The sequence below is a fragment of the Oncorhynchus tshawytscha genome, linkage group LG18 (genome assembly GCF_018296145.1).
Source record: "Oncorhynchus tshawytscha isolate Ot180627B linkage group LG18, Otsh_v2.0, whole genome shotgun sequence".
NCBI classification, from domain to species: domain Eukaryota; kingdom Metazoa; phylum Chordata; class Actinopteri; order Salmoniformes; family Salmonidae; genus Oncorhynchus; species Oncorhynchus tshawytscha.
In genome coordinates, this window is record NC_056446.1 from 46421243 (window position 1) to 46439520 (window position 18278).

An 18278-nucleotide genomic window follows, 5' to 3' on the forward strand; every position below is an offset into this window, starting at 1 on the left:
AAAGCTGTCTACTCTGTTAAAAATTATTTTTTGGGAATCAGAAAACTGTATGGAGATAAAATGTGCCATCGATGAGAAAATTTGCAGAATGTAGGCCTTAATCCATCTGGCTCCACCTTCGCCACTGGGCTTCCTCTCAAATCAAATCAAATCAAATTTTATTTGTCACATACACATGGTTAGCAGATGTCAATGCGAGTGTAGCGAAATGCTTGTGCTTCTAGTTCCGACAATGCAGTAATAACCAACAAGTAATCTAACTAACAATTCCAAATCTACTGTCTTATACACAGTGTAAGGGGTAAAGAATATGTACATAAGGATATATGAATGAGTGATGGTACAGAGCAGCATAGGCAAGATACAGTAGATGATATCGAGTACAGTATATACATATGAGATGAGTATGTAAACAAAGTGGCATAGTTAAAGTGGCTAGTGATACATCTCATCACCATATTTGGTAGTGAGTGTAAACACCAACCGGATGCTCAATATTTTTTACATCTGTTGAAATATCTGGCTCGTTGTTCTATCTGTGGTTTCAGAAGGACCCGTTTTACAACTCAGAGAAGAGACGAAAAAGCGCCGTTAAGAAATATTTTTATATATTCATCGTTGAATTAGTCAGAAGTAAAAACATTTTTTGTAAATCTTTAGTTAGATTTTGACGATATTATCTCCAGTGAAAGGTAAAAATAGGTTTCATACCTCATTTTTACACTTTAAATTGGGCATCTCTTAGGACAACCAAACCCCTTTACGGGTCCTGAGAACACAGGCGGTTTGATAGTCCGCATCTGATTCAGACACAGACGCCGGAGAGACACACCGATAGGAGAGCTTTGCCGGGAGACAGATATAAGGTAAAGAGCATTAGTTGCACTAAACCAAATTTAATGCAACATTGGGATACATTTAACTACAGCTACCAACAATGTCTGTGAATTAATGAAGTCCCGCTAGTGTGCAGGGTTAGAGAGTGTCTCGTCACTCTGCCCTTGTCATTCTCTGGAAGGGGATCTGGGTGAAGGGTCATCGCTGGGTTGGGGGGTGGGGCTGGTTGTAAAGTGTAGTAGGTTAAATCCTATACCTCAGTGGTTATCTCTGTCATCATAATCTCCATATCTACAACACACAGTAAATCAACATATTATCGAAACTACAGCTACGAAGTAGCTTTAACCGCAACATGCGCCAGTCTCTGTGGAGGGGCTCCTGCGTCACATTCAGGTTATTTTCAAATCATCGTGTTTATGGCTGTAGCATACAGCCTGTAGGGCAAAACTACTGGATTACTGCACTTCCTACTCTATTGATATGGACCACATTGTTTGTGTTGACAGATAAAATGGCGTCCATGTTGATGAACTCTCTACGGTGCTGTCCTCCAGTCAACCCTGCCTGGGCTGTACAGTATGGTGAGACACACACACCAAACAGGCTTTCGGAGAAGTGGGCCGGCGGCATTTGAATTGATCAGACATTTGAGACATTTACCGGACCCATATGCGTTAGGGCATGAATGCAATTCGTGGGAAAACATCATTCAAAACAGCACACCTCCTGCAAGCATGTCCATATTTGACAGGTTCAATCTTTGTTAAACATTTTTAAAGAGGGGGAATAACGATGCAACAGCTAGAGTGTAGAAAACGTGCCGCCATATCCTGGTTGCTAAAATTGTGTTGCTTTGCCTAATTTCAGTTTATGACTAATCAAGCAAGTATAGTGTAGGGAATCATTGTACCATTTAAACTGCTGTGAAATATATTTTATATAACCAAAAATATTGTTTGAAGCTAGAGTACAAAACTGGAAGTAAAAGATGCCTAAACGTAAAGGAAAAATCCACCCAAAACCACATTCCTATCATTTACAGTGTTACATAACACTGTGAGAACAAATTTTTTTTTGTGAACAAATGTTTCATTTTGCATTATATACTGACACATGTAACTGCAATAATTTTAATGAATATACTGATTTACATAAGAATAAATTAAATCGGCCCACCCACTGGGGAGCCAGGCCCAGACAATCAGAATGAGTTATTCCACACACAAGGGCTTTATTACAGATAGAAATGCATGTGAAGTAGCTAGTTAGGCAATTTTACAGCTATCAATTTAGGAGTCTACAATCTCACCATGTTCAACCTGCCGATTGATGTGCCGCAGAGTGGAGTCTGACCTTCATGTCCTGAAGGACAGGCAGTGTGTTCCTGGTGATGCATTGGGCTGACTGCACCACGCTCTGGAGAGCCCTGCGGTTGCAGACGGTGCAGTTGCCATATCAGGCGGTGATACAGCCTGAAAGGATGCTCTCAATGGTGCATCCGTAAAAGTTTGAGGGTCTTCGGGGCCAAGCTGAATTTCTTCAACGTCCTGAGGTTGAAGAGGCGCTGTTGTGCCTTCACCACACTGACTGTGTGGGTGGACCATTTCAGATTGTCAGTGATGTGTACGCCGAGGAACTTAAAGCTTTTCACCTTCTCAACTGCTGTCCCGTCTGTGGATAGGGGGCTGCTCCAGGAGATGGGCGACAGGAGAACATAGGGCCTACAGGAGAGACACGTGAGGGTCAAGGCAGCAGCAAAGATTCCATAAGAGGCTGTCAGCAGATTCACTCAGAAAAGAACCCACAACAGCTGTTTTAGCTGGAATCAACATGTTTGAACAGCGTTACAATCAAGTGAGTGACTAGTGAGGACTGTTGGACAAGGGAAAACGGCTACATGAGATCCAACTTTTACGTGAACCCACACCATACTGTAAGCATGAGCGAGGCCACAAATAATGTCCAGTAAATGACTGCTGTCATGTCGACACATTCATTATAATGGTATTATTGCTTTTGTGCTGATTTTCACAAAGCGCTGATGTTTAGGCTACTGCTAGTTTTTTAATTGAGCGTCTTGCTCAACGTGCGCCTTGTTGGTTTGGGTATTTTTAGTTCAGTGGCGGTTGGTGCCGTTTTAAGATGAGGAAAATATATTTTTTATGGGCTTTGTCTTATTTCTATTACAGCGTATTGGATGACTGTCATTCATATTCCAATAACATTGACAGGTTTAGGCTACTACATGATACTCTAATGTTCCCTATACCCATCATGAGGTTGATGCAACCTGGCCTATGAATGAAAGTTTACAACGTAGGTCTAGAGAAATGAGTGGAATCAATATGACAGATAGTAACACATTAAACACCGCCTTAAACACTTTTGCTTGCATCTAGCTGATCTAAGGTGTAATCATGAGTCCAACAGCAGGGAAAGCCAGACATTTAGCCTAACCAGGAGTGAACCTGTCCCTGACCCCCCACCCATTGCTGCTGGCCTTCTACACCAGCGGTCGGCAACCTTTTCCTTTGAAGTACCATTTTCTGCGTGCCATTTAAGGTTTTCATAGAACTGTTTAATTTATGTCTTCATATCTGAAAATCAATGGCATGTGGTTAATCAAGATTCTATCTAAAATTATAATCTGAAAGCCAACTATGTAAAAATAGCCTACATAAAAACATTGCAGGTTGAAAATATCTTATAAATCACATTGGCTATGCATGGCCTGTCTGCAAGGAACTTGAGACATTGTATCAACTAACTTGGGCCCAAAGCTTGTGCACTAGCAACATTATATCAAATATTCTGCCCCCAGTTTCTCTATGGACAGGCACAGCTGTACGTTATTTGGATAAGAAGGAATCCGTTAAGCCTGTAATTTCCACCGGGTCAGAGCAGAGAAAGGGCGAGAGCTGGAAAGATGTTTCTAATGGGCTACGTTGAGGAACTATTGTCATTCTCAACGGATGTTAAAACAGACTTTGTTTAACTTGCTGTAAAAATGACTTAATTCACCACCACTAGAGTGTTTTTCAATCTAAAGGCACTCGCACATCTGAGCAATCTTTTTTGCAGGTGCATGGTAACAGTTGAACAAGATGAAGGAAAAAGGAAACCGCACACTGCTCTTGATACTACCACTGATCTTTAATAAGCTTTACGTATCGCCCTCACGGCCTTCGTCAGAGCTTTACGTATCGCCCTCACGGCCTTCGTCAGAGCTTTACGTATCGCCCTCACGGCCTTCGTCAGAGCTTTACGTATCGCCCTCACGGCCTTCGTCAGAGCTTTACGTATCGCCCTCACGGCCTTCGTCAGAGCGTTTGAGTTAAATTAGCACCCTTATGTAGACCTAGCCCCACCCACATCCGTTCCACACATGGAAAGGGGTTGGAGGTGAAGGAAAAACAAACAAGTGATACCAAATATAACTATCAGAATAAAGTGTGTAAATAAGACATATTAAACACGTGATAAATGAAATGGGGTCAGCCCTTGTCACTCACTCTGCTTGTTTTCTCTACAGCGACCCGCTCCCTCAGTACATCCGTCCAGCTCCATGCCCAGGGTAAGAGTCTACACACACACTCTTTGAGCCCCCTGCCCTGCGTTCGTGACGTCACACACCGTCTACTATATTTTCTTTGTCTGTGTGTCCAGTCCAGACTAAGAGTAAGAAGACATTGGCCAAACCTGGAGTGAAGAACATAGTTCTGGTGGAAGGAGTCAGAACACCGTTCCTTCTCTCAGGAACCACGTAAGGCTGGGAGCATAGGTTTGGTTGGGGTGGGAGGGGAGGGGTTGAAAAGGTGTCTGTGTTCAAAATGTATGTGTTTCCAGATATGCTGATCTGATGCCCCATGACCTTGCCAGAGCAGCTCTACAGTAAGTCATCTCTGTTTAATACACATCTCACAATGCCTCTCCTCCACGTGACCTGCTTGTTCTGTGTATGTACTGACATGTATGTGTAATTGATAGATGCTTAACATAAAAAAATAAAACCAAATGGATATAGTCATTTTGTAATGTTTTTCCTGTTAGTGGTTGGAAACCCGGTAAGAGTAGCTGTCGCTAATGGGGATCTCCCACTGGTGTGTCTGTGTAGGGGTCTGCTGCATAAAACCAGTCTCCCTAAAGATGCAGTAGATTACATCATCTATGGAACCGTCATCCAGGAGGTGAAGACCAGCAACGTGGCTAGAGAGGTACACACACATACACACCACCCCCTTCCCTGTCACACGTATGCCGAGTGTCTGAGTGTATAATGTGTTTTCCAGGCTTCGTTGGGAGCAGGCTTCTCTGATAAGATCCCATCTCACACCGTCACCATGGCCTGCATCTCCTCCAACGTCGCTATGACAACAGGTCTGTAATAATGACCACACGTACTGGTCTGTGATTTTTGTATTTATTATGGATCCCCATTAGTTCCTGCCAAGGCAGCAGCTACTCTTCCTGGGTTTTATTATGGATCCCCATTAGTTCCTGCCAAGGCAGCAGCTACTCTTCCTGGGGTTTATTATGGATCCCCATTAGTTCCTGCCAAGGCAGCAGCTACTCTTCCTGGGTTTTATTATGGATCCCCATTAGTTCCTGCCAAGGCAGCAGCTACTCTTCCTGGGTTTTATTATGGATCCCCATTAGTTCCTGCCAAGGCAGCAGCTACTCTTCCTGGGGTTTATTATGGATCCCCATTAGTTCCTGCCAAGGCAGCAGCTACTCTTCCTGGGGTCCAGCAACATTTAGGCAGATGTACATTATAATACATTCATAACAGATTTCACAGTACATTGTTCCCTCAGGCATCTTCTCTACTACCACATATCTACAACACAAAATCCGTGTGTCTGTTTGTTGCTTCAGTCCCTGCTGTTCCATAAGGTGTATTTTTATATATACACTGCTCAAAAAAATAAAGGGAACACTAAAATAACACATCCTAGATCTGAATTAATGAAATATTCTTATTAAATACTTTTTTCTTTACATAGTTGTGCTGGCAACAAAATTATCAATGGAAATCAAATTTATCAACCCATGGAGGTCTGGATTTGGAGTCACACTCAAAATTAAAGTGGAAAACCACACTACAGGCTGATCCTGTGCCTGTATGACCTCCCTACAACGCCTGGGCATGCTCCTGAAGAGATGGCGGATGGTCTCCTGAGGGATCTCCTCCCAGACCTGGACTAAAGCATCCGCCAACTCCTGGACAGTCTGTGGTGCAATGTGGCATTGGTGGATGGAGCGAGACATGATGTCCCAGATGTGCTCAATTGGATTCAGGTCTGGGGAACGGGCGGGCCAGTCCATAGCATCAATGCCTTCCTCTTGCAGGAACTGCTGACACACTCCAGCCACATGAGGTCTAGCATTGTCTTGCATTAGGAGCAAACCCAGGGCCAACCACACACATATGGTCTCACAAGGGGTCTGAGGATCTCATCTCGGTACCTAATGGCAGTCAGGCTACCTCTGGCGAGCACATGGAGGGCTGTGCGGCCCCCCAAAGAAATGCCACCCCACACCATGACTGACCCACTGCCAAACCGGTCATGCTGGAGGATGTTTAGGCAGCAGAACGTTCTCCACGGCGTCTCCAGACTCTGTCACGTCTGTCACATGTGCTCAGTGTGAACCTGCTTTCATCTGTGAAGAGCACAGGGCGCCAGTGGCGAATTTGCCAATCTTGGCAAATGCCAAACGTCCTGCACGGTGTTGGGCTGTGAGCACAACCCCCACCTGTGGACGTCGGGCCCTCATACCACCCTCATGGAGTCTGTTTCTGACCGTTTGAGCAGACACATGCACATTTGTGGCCTGCTGGAGGTAATTTTGCAGGGCTCTGGCAGTGCTCCTGCTCCTCCTTGCACAAAGGCGGAGGTAGCGGTCTTGCCGCTGGGTTGTTGCCCTCCTACGGCCTCCTCCACCGTCTCCTGATGTACTGGCCTGTCTCCTGGTAGCGCCTCCATGCTCTGGACACTACGCTGACAGACACCGCAAACCTTCTTGCCACAGCTCGCATTGATGTGCCATCCTGAATGAGCTGCACTACCTGAGGCACTTGTGTGGGTTGTAGACTCCGTCTCATGCTACCACTAGAGTGAAAGCACCGCCAGCATTCAAAAGTGACCAAAACATCAGCCAGGAAGCATAGGAACTGAGAAGTGGTCTGTGGTCCCCACCTGCGTAACCACTCCTTTATTGGGGGTGTCTTGCTAATTGGCTATAATTTCCACCTGTTGTCTTTTCCATTTGCACAACAGCATGTGAAATGTATTGTCAATCAGTGTTGCTTCCTAAGTGGACATTTTGATTTCACAGAAGTGTGATTGACTTGGAGTTACATTGTGTTGTTTAAGTGTTCCCTTTATTTGCCATATGTAGGAAAACCAAAGTTCCAAAGAATGGGCATACAATAGAGTATAAGAGGTCATACAATAAGTTTTGTAGTGATTCATATGTTGTGAAGAATATCTGATCCAGAGAGCGGTGGTTCAGGCTGTGTGCAGGCCACAACAGCCAAAAGGACAGAGTTCTGATCCAGACAGCACGGCCCAGCGGAGGGGGGCCACAGTGGTCCAGGCAGTTGATTGATTAGGACAGGGAGAGGCAGCTGGAGGAACACCTAATCCCCCGGCAGAAGACAGCTGGTACAGTGGCTCAAAGTCATGATGGCCACAGGTACCGGTGTGTGACGTTGGCCACAGGTACCGGTGTGTGACGTTGGCCACAGGTACCGGTGTGTGACGTTGGCCACAGGTACCGGTGTGTGACGTTGGCCACAGGTACCGGTGTGTGACGTTGGCCACAGGTACCGGTGTGTGACGTTGGCCACAGGTACCGGTGTGTGACGTTGGCCACAGGTACCGGTGTGTGACGTTGGCCACAGGTACCGGTGTGTGACGTTGGCCACAGGTACCGGTGTGTGACGTTGGCCACAGGTACCGGTGTGTGACGTTGGCCACAGGTACCGGTGTGTGACGTTGGCCACAGGTACCGGTGTGTGACGTTGGCCACAGGTACCGGTGTGTGACGTTGGCCACAGGTACCGGTGTGTGACGTTGGCCACAGGTACCGGTGTGTGACGTTGGCCACAGGTACCGGTGTGTGACGTTGGCTGATCACAGCAGGCCAGTGTGATACAATAGTAACTGTGTGTGTGTGTTGTGTGTGTGTTGTAGGTGTGGGGCTGATCACAGCAGGCCAGTGTGATACTATAGTAGCTGGAGGGGTGGAATTTATGTCGGACGTTCCTATTCGTCACAGCAGGAAGATGAGGAAGACCATGTTGGCTCTGAACAGAGCGAAGACCCTTGGACAACGCCTCAGCCTTATAGGCTCTATCAGGATGGCTCATCTCACACCTGAGGTGTGTGTTATGTATATCACGTGTGTTTATAACTTCAGGAAATTAATTTGTGATTGTTTGTCGTATGTGGATTTTATACAGTGCCTTTGGGAAGTATTCAGACCCCTTGACTTTCTCCACATTTTGTTACGTTAAAGCATTCTAAAATTTATGAAATAAATAAAAAATCCTCAGCGATCTACACACAATATCCCATAATGACATCACAATACCCCATAATAAAGTAAATCTTTAAAAAATAAAAAAACAGATCCTTATTTATGTAAGTATTCAGCCTGTTTGCTATGAGACTCGAGCTCCGGTGCATCCTGTTCCCATTGATCGTCTTTGAGATATTTCGACAACTTGATTGGAGTCCACCTGGTAAATTCAACTGATTTGGAAAAGCACACACCTGTCTATGTAAGGTCTCCCAGTTGACAGTGAATATCCGAGCAAAAACCAAGCAGTCAGGTCGAAGGAATTGTCCGTAGAGCTCCAAGATAGGGTTGTGTCGAGGCACGGGAAGGGTACAAAAAATGTATGCTGCGTTGAAGTTCCCCAAGAACAGTGGCCTCCATCATTCTTTAATGGAAGAAGTTTGGAATTACCAAGGCTCAGGGAGGTGACCAAGAACCCGATGGTCACTCTGACAGAGATCTAGATTTCCTCTGTAGAGATGGGAGAACCTTCTGACTGCTTGGATCATGAAGACCAAGATTCTCTGGTCTGATGAAACTAAGATTGAACTCTGTGCTGAATGCCAAGCGTCACATCTGGAGAAAACCAGAAACCATCTCAACGGTGAAGAATGGTGGTGGCAGCATCCTGCTGTGGGGATGTTTTTCAGGGACTGGGAGATTAGTCCGGATCGAGGGAAAGATGAACGGAGCGAAGTACAGAGAGATCCAAGATCAAAATCTGCTCCAGAGGACCTCAGACTGGGGCGAAGGTTCCCCTTCCAACAGGACAATGACCCTATGCACACAGCCAACAATGCAGGAGTGGCTTCGGGACAAGTCTCAGAATGTCCTTGAGTGGCCCAGCCAGAGCCCGGAGTTGAACCCAATCGAACATCTCTGGAGAGACCTGAAAATAGCTGTGCGGCGACGCTCCCCATCCAACCTGACAGAGCTTGAGAGGATCTGCAGAGAAGAATAGAAGAAACTCCCCAAATACAGGTGTGCCAAGCTTGCAGCGTCATACCCAAGAAGACTTGAGGCTGTAATCACTGCCAAAGGTGCTTCAACAAAGTACTGAGTAAAGGGTATGAATACTTATGTAAATGTGATATTTCAGTTTTGTAGTTAAATAAATAAAAAATTTAAATTTAAGGCAGTAACTTAACAAAGTGGAAAAAGTGAAGGCGTTTGAATACTTCCTGAAGGCACAAGTGTTTTTATATAATGTGTGTGTTTAGCTGCCTGCTGTAGCAGAGTTCTCCACGGCAGAGACGATGGGTCACAGTGCAGACCGTCTTGCTGCGGCGTTCGGAGTGACTCGGCTGGAGCAGGATGAGTTCGCTCTACGATCACACACACTAGCCAAACAGGCTCAGGATGCAGGACTCCTCAGTGACGTCATCAGCTTCAAGGTGCCAGGTAACCATGTTGACACATGGTGGTTTTAGGGTGTTGGAGAGACTAGTGACCAGAGGATTAGTTAGTCGAGTTTTAGACCAGTGACCAGCGGGTTAGTTAGTCCATCATGCCAGTGGTTACCAAATTGTTAAAATGCACATGGTACAATTTCTAAATTGGGTTGGGGTGTTTCCCAATAATGGAAGGGGAGACCTAAGTGAAAACGATTGGCAACCCCTGCATCAAACAGCATTCTATGACTGCGATGATCACAAATATTGGTGTGTGTGTGTGTGTGTAGGTCGTGACACGGTCGCCAAGGACAACGGGATCCGTCCATCTTCCATGGAACAGCTGGCCAAACTGAAACCTGCCTTTATCAAACCTCATGGCACTGTTACTGCTGCTAACTCTTCCTTTCTGGTACACACACACACGTGCGCGCACACACACACAGAGAGAGAGCACTGTTAATCGACACCTCAAATGACTGAGTTTATATTGTGTTCCTCAGACCGACGGTGCATCAGCTGTCCTCATCATGTCAGAAGAGAAAGCCCTGGCCATGGGATACAAGCCCAAAGCCTACCTCAGGTACTCTGTTATACTGTATTAGTGCTCTTATACTATACTACATAAAAGTATCTGCAGTGTAGTCGTGTGTTGTATATCTGCTGTGTGTGTTCTGCAGAGACTTTGTGTTCGTGTCTCAGGACCCCAAAGACCAGCTGCTACTTGGGTGAGTAACCCGGACATACAGTAGACCTGAACTTTTAACCCAGCTATAGTAGCTCTATGGTCTATATAACCTTAGAGGAGGATGAATAGGTCATGAGTTTTTCTCCTCTTCAGGCCAGCATATGGAACCCCGAAAGTTCTGGCACGTGCAGGGTTGACTATGGATGACATCGATGTCTTCGAGTTCCATGAGGCCTTTGCTGTGAGTTACAACATGTAGAATACACGACAGAGTATCTCCTTTGTGGAGCTCAGTATAAGTTCTACACCCTTCCAGTTCCTCAGTGTCCACATCACTAAGGACTTGACATGGTCCCCGCACACCAACTCAGTCATGAAGATGGCACGGCAGTGCCTCTTTTCCCTCAGGAGGTTAAAGATTTGGCCTAGTCACTTTACCTTGCCTTCATGTACATATCTACCTCAAATACATTATTATGAGGAGTGTGCAAAGCTGTCATCAAGGCAAAGGGTGGCTCCTTTAAAGAATCTCAAATATAAAATATATTTGAATTTAACACATTTTTAGGTTACTACATGATTCCATTGTTATTTTCTACTATGTAGAAAATGGTAAATAATTGAAGGTGTTCTAAAATGTTTGACTCCACAGTGATCTGGTACTCCCTGTATATGCAGTTGAATTCGGAAGTTTACATACACTTATGTTGGAGTCATTAAAACTAGTTTTTCAACCACTCCACAAATTTCTTGTTAACAAACTATAGTTTTGGCATGTCGATTAGGGCATTTACTTTGTGCATGACACAAGTCATTTTTCCGACTTTTTTACAGTGAATTGTATCTATCACAACTCCAGTGGGTCAGAAGTTTACATACACTAAGTTGACTGTGCCTTTTTTAAACAGTTTGGGAAATTCCAGAAAATGATGTCATGGAAGCTTCTGGTAGGCTAATTGACATAATTTGAGTCAATTGGAGGTGTACCTGTGGATATATTTCAAGGCCTACCTTCAAACTCAGTGCCTCTTTGCTTGACATCATGGGAAAATCTAAGGAAATCAGCCAAGACTTCAGAAAAACAATTGTAGACCTTTACAAGTCTGTTTCATCCCTGGGAGCAATTTCTAAACACCTGAAGGTACCACGTTCATCTGTACGAACAATAGCACGCAAGTATAAACACTATGGGTCCACGCAGCTGTCATACCGCTCAGGAAGGAGATCATTTCTAGAAGACAGAATGCAACGTACTTTGGTGTGAAACATGCAAACCAATCCCAGAACAGCAGCAAAGGACCTTCTGAAGATGCTGGAGGAAACATGTACAAAAGTATCTATACCCACAGTAAAATGAGTCCTATATCGACATAACCTGAAAGGCCGCTCAGCAAGGAAGAAGCCACTGCTCAAACTGCCATAAAGCCACACTACGGGTTGCAACTGCACATGGGACAAAGATCGTACTTTTTGGAGAAATATCCTCTGGTTTGGTGAACCAAAAATAGAACTGTTTGGCCATAATGACCATCGTTATGTTTGGAGGAAAAACGGGGAGGCTTGCAAGCTGAAGAACACCATCCCAACCGTGAAGCACGGGGGTGGCAGCATCATGCTGTGGGGGTGCTTTGCTGCAGGAGGGACTGGTGCAATTCACAAAATACAAATAGATGGCAGATAGGAATAATATGTGGATATATTGGAGCAACATCCCAAGACATCAGTCAGGAAGTTAAAGCTTGGCCGCAAATGGGTCTTCCAAATGGACAATGACCCCAATCATACTTCCAAAGTTGTGGCAAAATGGCTTAAGGACAACTAAGTCAAGGTATTGGAGTGGCCATCACAAAGCCCTGACCACAAACCTATTTGGGCAGAACTGAAAAAGTGTGTGCGAGCAAAGGAGGCCTACAAACCTGACTCAGTTGCACCAGCTCTGTCAGAAGGAATGGGCCAAAATTCACCCAACTTATTGTGGGAAGCTTGTGGAATGCTAGCCGAAACATTTAACCCAAGTGAAACAAAAAGGCAATGCTACCAAATGCTAATTGGGTGTGTGTAAACTTCTGACCTACTGGGAATGTATTTGGCTAAGGTGTATGAAAACTTCTGACTTTAACTGTAGCTCCATTCTTGTGTATTCTATATTATTATTGTTGAACTCTGCACCTAAAAGTTTAAGCATTTTTCTGTCAGTTGTATTCGGGGTGTGTGTGATAAATGAAATTGGATTCAGATGTTTAGTTTTGACAACGTACTGATTGTGTGATATTAAGGAAGAGTTCACTGCTCTGTTCTATAACATGACTCAATGTTTCCCCTCTATCTATAGTAACACCGCTGTGTGTTTTTTAACAGGGCCAGATCATGGCTAACCTGAAAGCGTTGGATTCAGACTGGTTTGCACAGACCTACATGGGACGGAAGGTTAAGGTAAAATATTAACTATATAAACTCAGCAAAAAAAAAAGAAACATCCCTTTTTCAGGACCCTCTTTCAAAGATAATTTGTAGAAATCCAAATCACTTTACAGATCTTCATTGTAAAGGGTTTAAACACTGTTTCCCATGCTTGTTCAATGAACCATAAACAATTAATGAACATGCACCTGTGGAACGGTCGTTAAGACACTAACAGCTTAGACAGTTGGCAATTAAGGTCACAGTTATGAAACCTTAGGACACTAAAGAGGCCTTTCTACTGACTCTGGAAAAACACAAAGAAAGATACCCAGGGTCCCTACTCATGTGCGTGAATGTGCCTTAGGGATGCTGGAAGGAGGCATGAGGACTACAGATGTGACCAGGGCAATAAACTCTAATGTCCGTACTGAGACGCCTAAGACAGTGCTACGGGGAGACAGGACAGATAACTGGTCATCCTCGCAGTGGCGGACCAAGTGTAACAACACCTGCACAGGATCGGTACATCCAAACATCACACCTGCAGGACAGGTACAGGATGGCAACAACAACGCGTGAAACTGAAAGCACGAACCACTGCTTTAAACCAGGGCGACCGGAAATATGACCGAATACAAACAGTGCAGCTATTCCCTCCGCAAGGCAATCAAACAAGCTAAGCGTCAGTATAGAGACCAAGTGGAATCTCAATTCAACGGCTCAGACACGAGGCATGTGGCAGGGTCTACAGTCAATCACGGATTACAAAAAGAAAACCAGCACCGTCACGGACCAGGATGTCTTGCTCCCAGGCAGACTAAATAACTTTTTTGCCTGCTTTGAGGACAATACAGTGACACTGACACGGCCTGCAACGATAACATGCGGTCTCTCCTTCACTGCAGCCGAGGTGAGTAAGACATTTAAACGTGTTAACCCTCGCAGGGCTGCAGGCCTAGACGGCATCCCCAGCCGCGCCCTCAGAGCATGCGCAGACCAGCTGGCCGGTGTGTTTACGGACATATTCAATCAATCCCTATACCAGTCTGCTGTTCCCACATGCTTCAAGAGGGCCACCATTGTTCCTGTTCCCAAGAAAGCTAAGGTAACTGAGCTAAACGACTACCGCCCCGTAGCACTCACTTCCGTCATCATGAAGTGCTTTGAGAGACTAGTCAGGGACCATATCACCTCCACCCTACCTGACACCCTAGACCCACTCCAGAGGGAACACCCCCCCTATCCACATCGATGGAACAGTAGTGGAGAGGGTAGCAAGTTTCAAGTTCCTTGGCATACACATCACAGACAAACTGAATTGGTCCACTCACACAGACAGCATCGTGAAGAAGGCGCAGCAGCGCCTCTTCAACCTCAGGAGGCTGAAGAAATTCGGCTTGTCACCAAAAGCACTCACAAACTTCTACAAATGCACAATCGAGAGCATCCTGGCAGGCTGTATCACCGCCTGGTATGGCAACTGCTCCGCCCACAACCGCAAGGCTCTCCAGAGGGTAGTGAGGTCTGCACAACGCATCACCGGGGACAAACTACCTGCCCTCCAGGACACCTACACCACCCGATGTTACAGGAAGGCCATAAAGATCATCAAGGACAACAACCACCCGAGCCACTGCCTGTTCACCCCGCTATCATCCAGAAGGCGAGGTCAGTACAGGTGCATCAAAGCTGGGACCGAGAGACTGAAAAACAGCTTCTATCTCAAGGTCATCAGACTGTTAGACAGCCACCACTAACATTGAGTGGCTGCTGCCAATACACTGTCAATGACACTGACTCTACTCCAACCACTTTAATCATGGGAATTGCAGGCAATCTCAACGCTGTGCATTACATGGAAGACATCCTGTGGTTCCCTTCCTGCAGGCTCATCCTGACATGACCCTCCAGCATGACAATGCCACCAGCCATACTGCTCGTTCTGTGCGTGATTTTCTGCAAGACAGGAATGTCAGTGTTCTGCCATGTTCAGCGAAGAGCCCGGATCTCGATCCCATTGAGCACGTCTGGACCTGTTGGATCGGAGGGTGAGGGCTAGGGCCATTCCCCCCCAGAAATGTCCGGGAACTTGCAGGTGCCTTGATGGAAGAGTGGGGTAACATCTCATCGCAAGAACTGGCAAATCTGGTGCAGTCCATGAGGAGGAGATGCACTGCAGTACTTAATGCAGCTGGTGGCCACACCAGATACTGACTGTTACTTTTGAATTTGAACCCCCCCCCCCTTTGTTCAGGGAAACATTATTCCATTTCTGTTAGTCACACGTCTGTGGAACTTGTTCATACATCTTGTCTTGTTCGTACAAATATTTCTCTGCCTCATCCACGTTCTGTTTACAACGAACAGTGAGGTTTTCCCCATTCCTAATCTCTGTCAACCCACAGCTAAAGTCTTGTGTAATTGGTCAAATGCTCAATTTAAGTTCAGGGTACATGGGTGTTAGACTTTCCGGAAGATCTGCTTTATAGTCCTGAAAGTAGCACTGAAAAGCCCAAGCCATCCTGATAATCACGTACTACATATGTGCAGAACGGGAATGCTTTCTCTCTGCTGTGTTTTCATCTTGCTAGCTGTCACTCAAATGGCAGGCGGCTGAAGCTCATTGGCTGGAACTCTAATTGCTAAGGGGTAGTAGGCTCACATGGGGAAAATGTAGGAAAAATTGTGCTGCACAGCTTCAAGAAGTTGATCACAAAATAGTTTAGTTTGAAACCAATTGAGGTAAGACATTCATTTTGCTCATAGATTATGCATGATGACACATCCAGCCCAAAGCGGGAGGGTTAAAAGATGCGTAGTTGCCAAAGTTCCAGAGTATGTCTTTAAGAGAAGAGATCGTAACTGGAACTAAGAGCTCCTTCCCCTAACTCTGCTGTCTAGTCTGTCCAGCAGAGATGTTCCTTCCCCTAACTCTGTTGTCTAGTCTGTCCAGCAGAGATGTTCCTTCCCCTAACTCTGCTGCCTCTTTAGGTGGGGGCCCCTGCCATGGAGAAGTTTAACCTGTGGGGGGGCAGTCTGTCTCTTGGTCATCCGTTTGGAGCCACCGGCTGCCGTCTAGTAACCACGGTAGCACACCGCTTGCTGAAGGAGGGGGGCCAGTATGGACTGGTGGCTGCATGCGCTGCGGGAGGACAGGTAACACACTACACCAACACACTACACCAACACACTACACTACACCAACACACTACACCAACACACTACACCAACACACTACACCAACACACTACACCAACACTTCCAGTTAATTCAATGTAATGGACAGAAAAGTCATCTTACCTGTGTGTGTTTCAGGGTCATGCGATGGTGATCGAAGCATACCCCCAGTAGAACAGGATTCTGGGAGGACTGAGATGATGCAGGAGAAGACTGTGTACGCATATACACACAGAGTGGAGTAACACCCACATTATCAGACTGTACATACTAACACCACTTTGCCTGGTTGGGTTAGGGCATGTGTTTGTGTGGAGGAGAGGGTGTAAATTATAGCAGAGTTTTAGGTTGCCTTGCTGTTAGGGTGCAACGCTGCAGTAGCATTCACACAGACCATAACAGTGGGCCTTTCTCCATAGTCTGTGGCCTCTTCAATTCCTCTCATGAAAGGAAATTCTTTGTCGGTAGTTGTCTACCGTGATGCCATCAGCTGTGTTCTTATCAGGGCAGATGGAGGAGAAGCCATTAGACTCTTGAGATGCACCCTGATCCGATCATTCAGATCAATATGATATGTTTATACTCTGCCTTTTTGTTTTCTTACAAATTAATGTGTTACTGCAATGATTTAATTAAAAAATAGAACTAGCCTACAGCTTCCCATAGAGTTGTCATTTTCTGTTTCTAAAATTGTAACCTTCATTACCATGAAAAGTTTGAAATCTAAAACATTTTCTTCATAGAAACTTGTTGTGCTGTAACTAGCCTAAAGCTACTGTTATGTGGTATGGTTAGCAGCTGGCTGTGTTGATCACACCTGTAGAATGGAGGAATGGTATCCACACATCTCCTGTGCAACATAGGCATCATGAGCTCTCCTTTTCTGAGATGGTCGGTAAAAAATCCGATCACGCCTCCATTCTGCTCCTCCCACCTCTAGGCAGAAACTTTAAACAGGAAGCTCCTGTGGAATGGATGGTCCAACGTTGGTCTGAACAATCAGCTATAAGTAACTGATCTCTGAAAGATTCTAAAATGCGGCCAATTATTTTGGCCCTGTAACATCTCTGATCCACGGCTGTGTGAAATTCAGCAGGCTACTGGCGTTAGACGACTTTAGTTTTTATAGTCCACTTTGACAGCTTTTGGAAACTGAAAATGAAGGAATGAAGGAGTCCATCCAAATCATCTTGGCTCCTGGACTCTGACCATTTAAATTCCAAGGCTGTGTTGAGACAACTTATCAGTGACCCAAGCCCAGCTCAGATAATCCCTACCGTTGTGTCGCTGAGTTGTAGTGCTGCAGCAAATGTACACTGAACAAAAATATAAACGCATCAGCTGAAGTAAAAGATCCCATAAATGTTCCATGCACACAAGAAGCTAATTTCTCTGAAATGTTGTCCACAAAATTCTTTACATCCCTGTTAGTGAGCATTTTACCTTTGCCAAGATAATTCATCCATTTCAGGCATATCAAGAAGTGGATTAAACAGCATGATTATTACAAAGGTGCACCTCGTATTTTTTTTATTTTTAAAGTCCACTTTAAAATGTGCCGTTTTGTCACACAACACAATGCCGCAGATGTCAAGTTTTGAGGGTGCATGCAATTGGTATGCTGACTGCAGTAATGCCCACCAGATCTGTTGCCAGAGAACTTAATGGTCCTTTCTCTACCATAAGCCGCCTCCAACATTGTTTTAGACAATTTGGCAGTGTCTCCAACCTGCCTCACCACTGCAGACCATGTGTAACCAGGCCAGTCCAGGACCTTCACACTGCTGAGTTTATAATCTATAGACCTGAGGCATTGAGGTCCTCCACCCCCCCCCACTCATTCAAATGTCGGAACTGGCTTCTCCAGTCTGACCTGACTATAGAGGTGTGAAGGTTTGTACCTTTTATGTAGGAAGCTAATGATCCATCATGTATGACATTCCTGTGTAAACCAACAATTCTATGGTAATACAGTATGTTCTCTATAGTTATGTACTTGGAAATGTATCAATTGACCAGTTCGGCCACTTGGGCACATTTGTTCAAACTCCTGATGGACGACTGGGAGACTGATACAACATATTATGTAGAGCTCTCATTCTTGAATGTATGTGACATTTTGCACACACTGCTTCCCTCTTGTGGACATCTAAATTACACCCAGCATCCTAGGTCATTGGCCCCTTTCTGCATTCCAATGATGCACACAAAAAACA

The 18278-nt window shown here is 45.3% G+C and overlaps 1 protein-coding gene across 1 annotated transcript; it reads left to right on the top strand.

Moving 5' to 3' along the window:
* The first annotated feature begins 707 nt into the window (after positions 1-707).
* On the top strand, positions 708-16711 carry hadhb (hydroxyacyl-CoA dehydrogenase trifunctional multienzyme complex subunit beta). The gene is made up of 16 exons (XM_024406657.2): positions 708-866; positions 1347-1421; positions 4373-4414; positions 4507-4603; positions 4687-4731; positions 4955-5054; positions 5130-5217; positions 8037-8224; positions 9624-9804; positions 10085-10206; positions 10298-10377; positions 10475-10522; positions 10636-10723; positions 12841-12915; positions 15877-16041; positions 16201-16711. The coding sequence occupies exons 2-16, from the start codon at positions 1352-1354 to the stop codon at positions 16234-16236; spliced, it is 1425 nt and encodes a 474-aa protein (XP_024262425.1). The 5' UTR covers positions 708-866; positions 1347-1351; the 3' UTR covers positions 16237-16711.
* The last annotated feature ends 1567 nt before the right edge of the window (positions 16712-18278 follow it).

Bases quoted from the DNA above. Each gene is read 5' to 3' on its own strand.
- hadhb (XM_024406657.2), top strand. From the start codon at position 1,352: ATGGCGTCCATGTTGATGAACTCTCTACGGTGCTGTCCTCCAGTCAAC. The intron at 5,055-5,129 runs GTACACACACAT...TGTGTTTTCCAG, and splicing joins CCAGCAACGTGGCTAGAGAG to GCTTCGTTGGGAGCAGGCTT. The intron at 9,805-10,084 runs GTAACCATGTTG...GTGTGTGTGTAG, and splicing joins CATCAGCTTCAAGGTGCCAG to GTCGTGACACGGTCGCCAAG.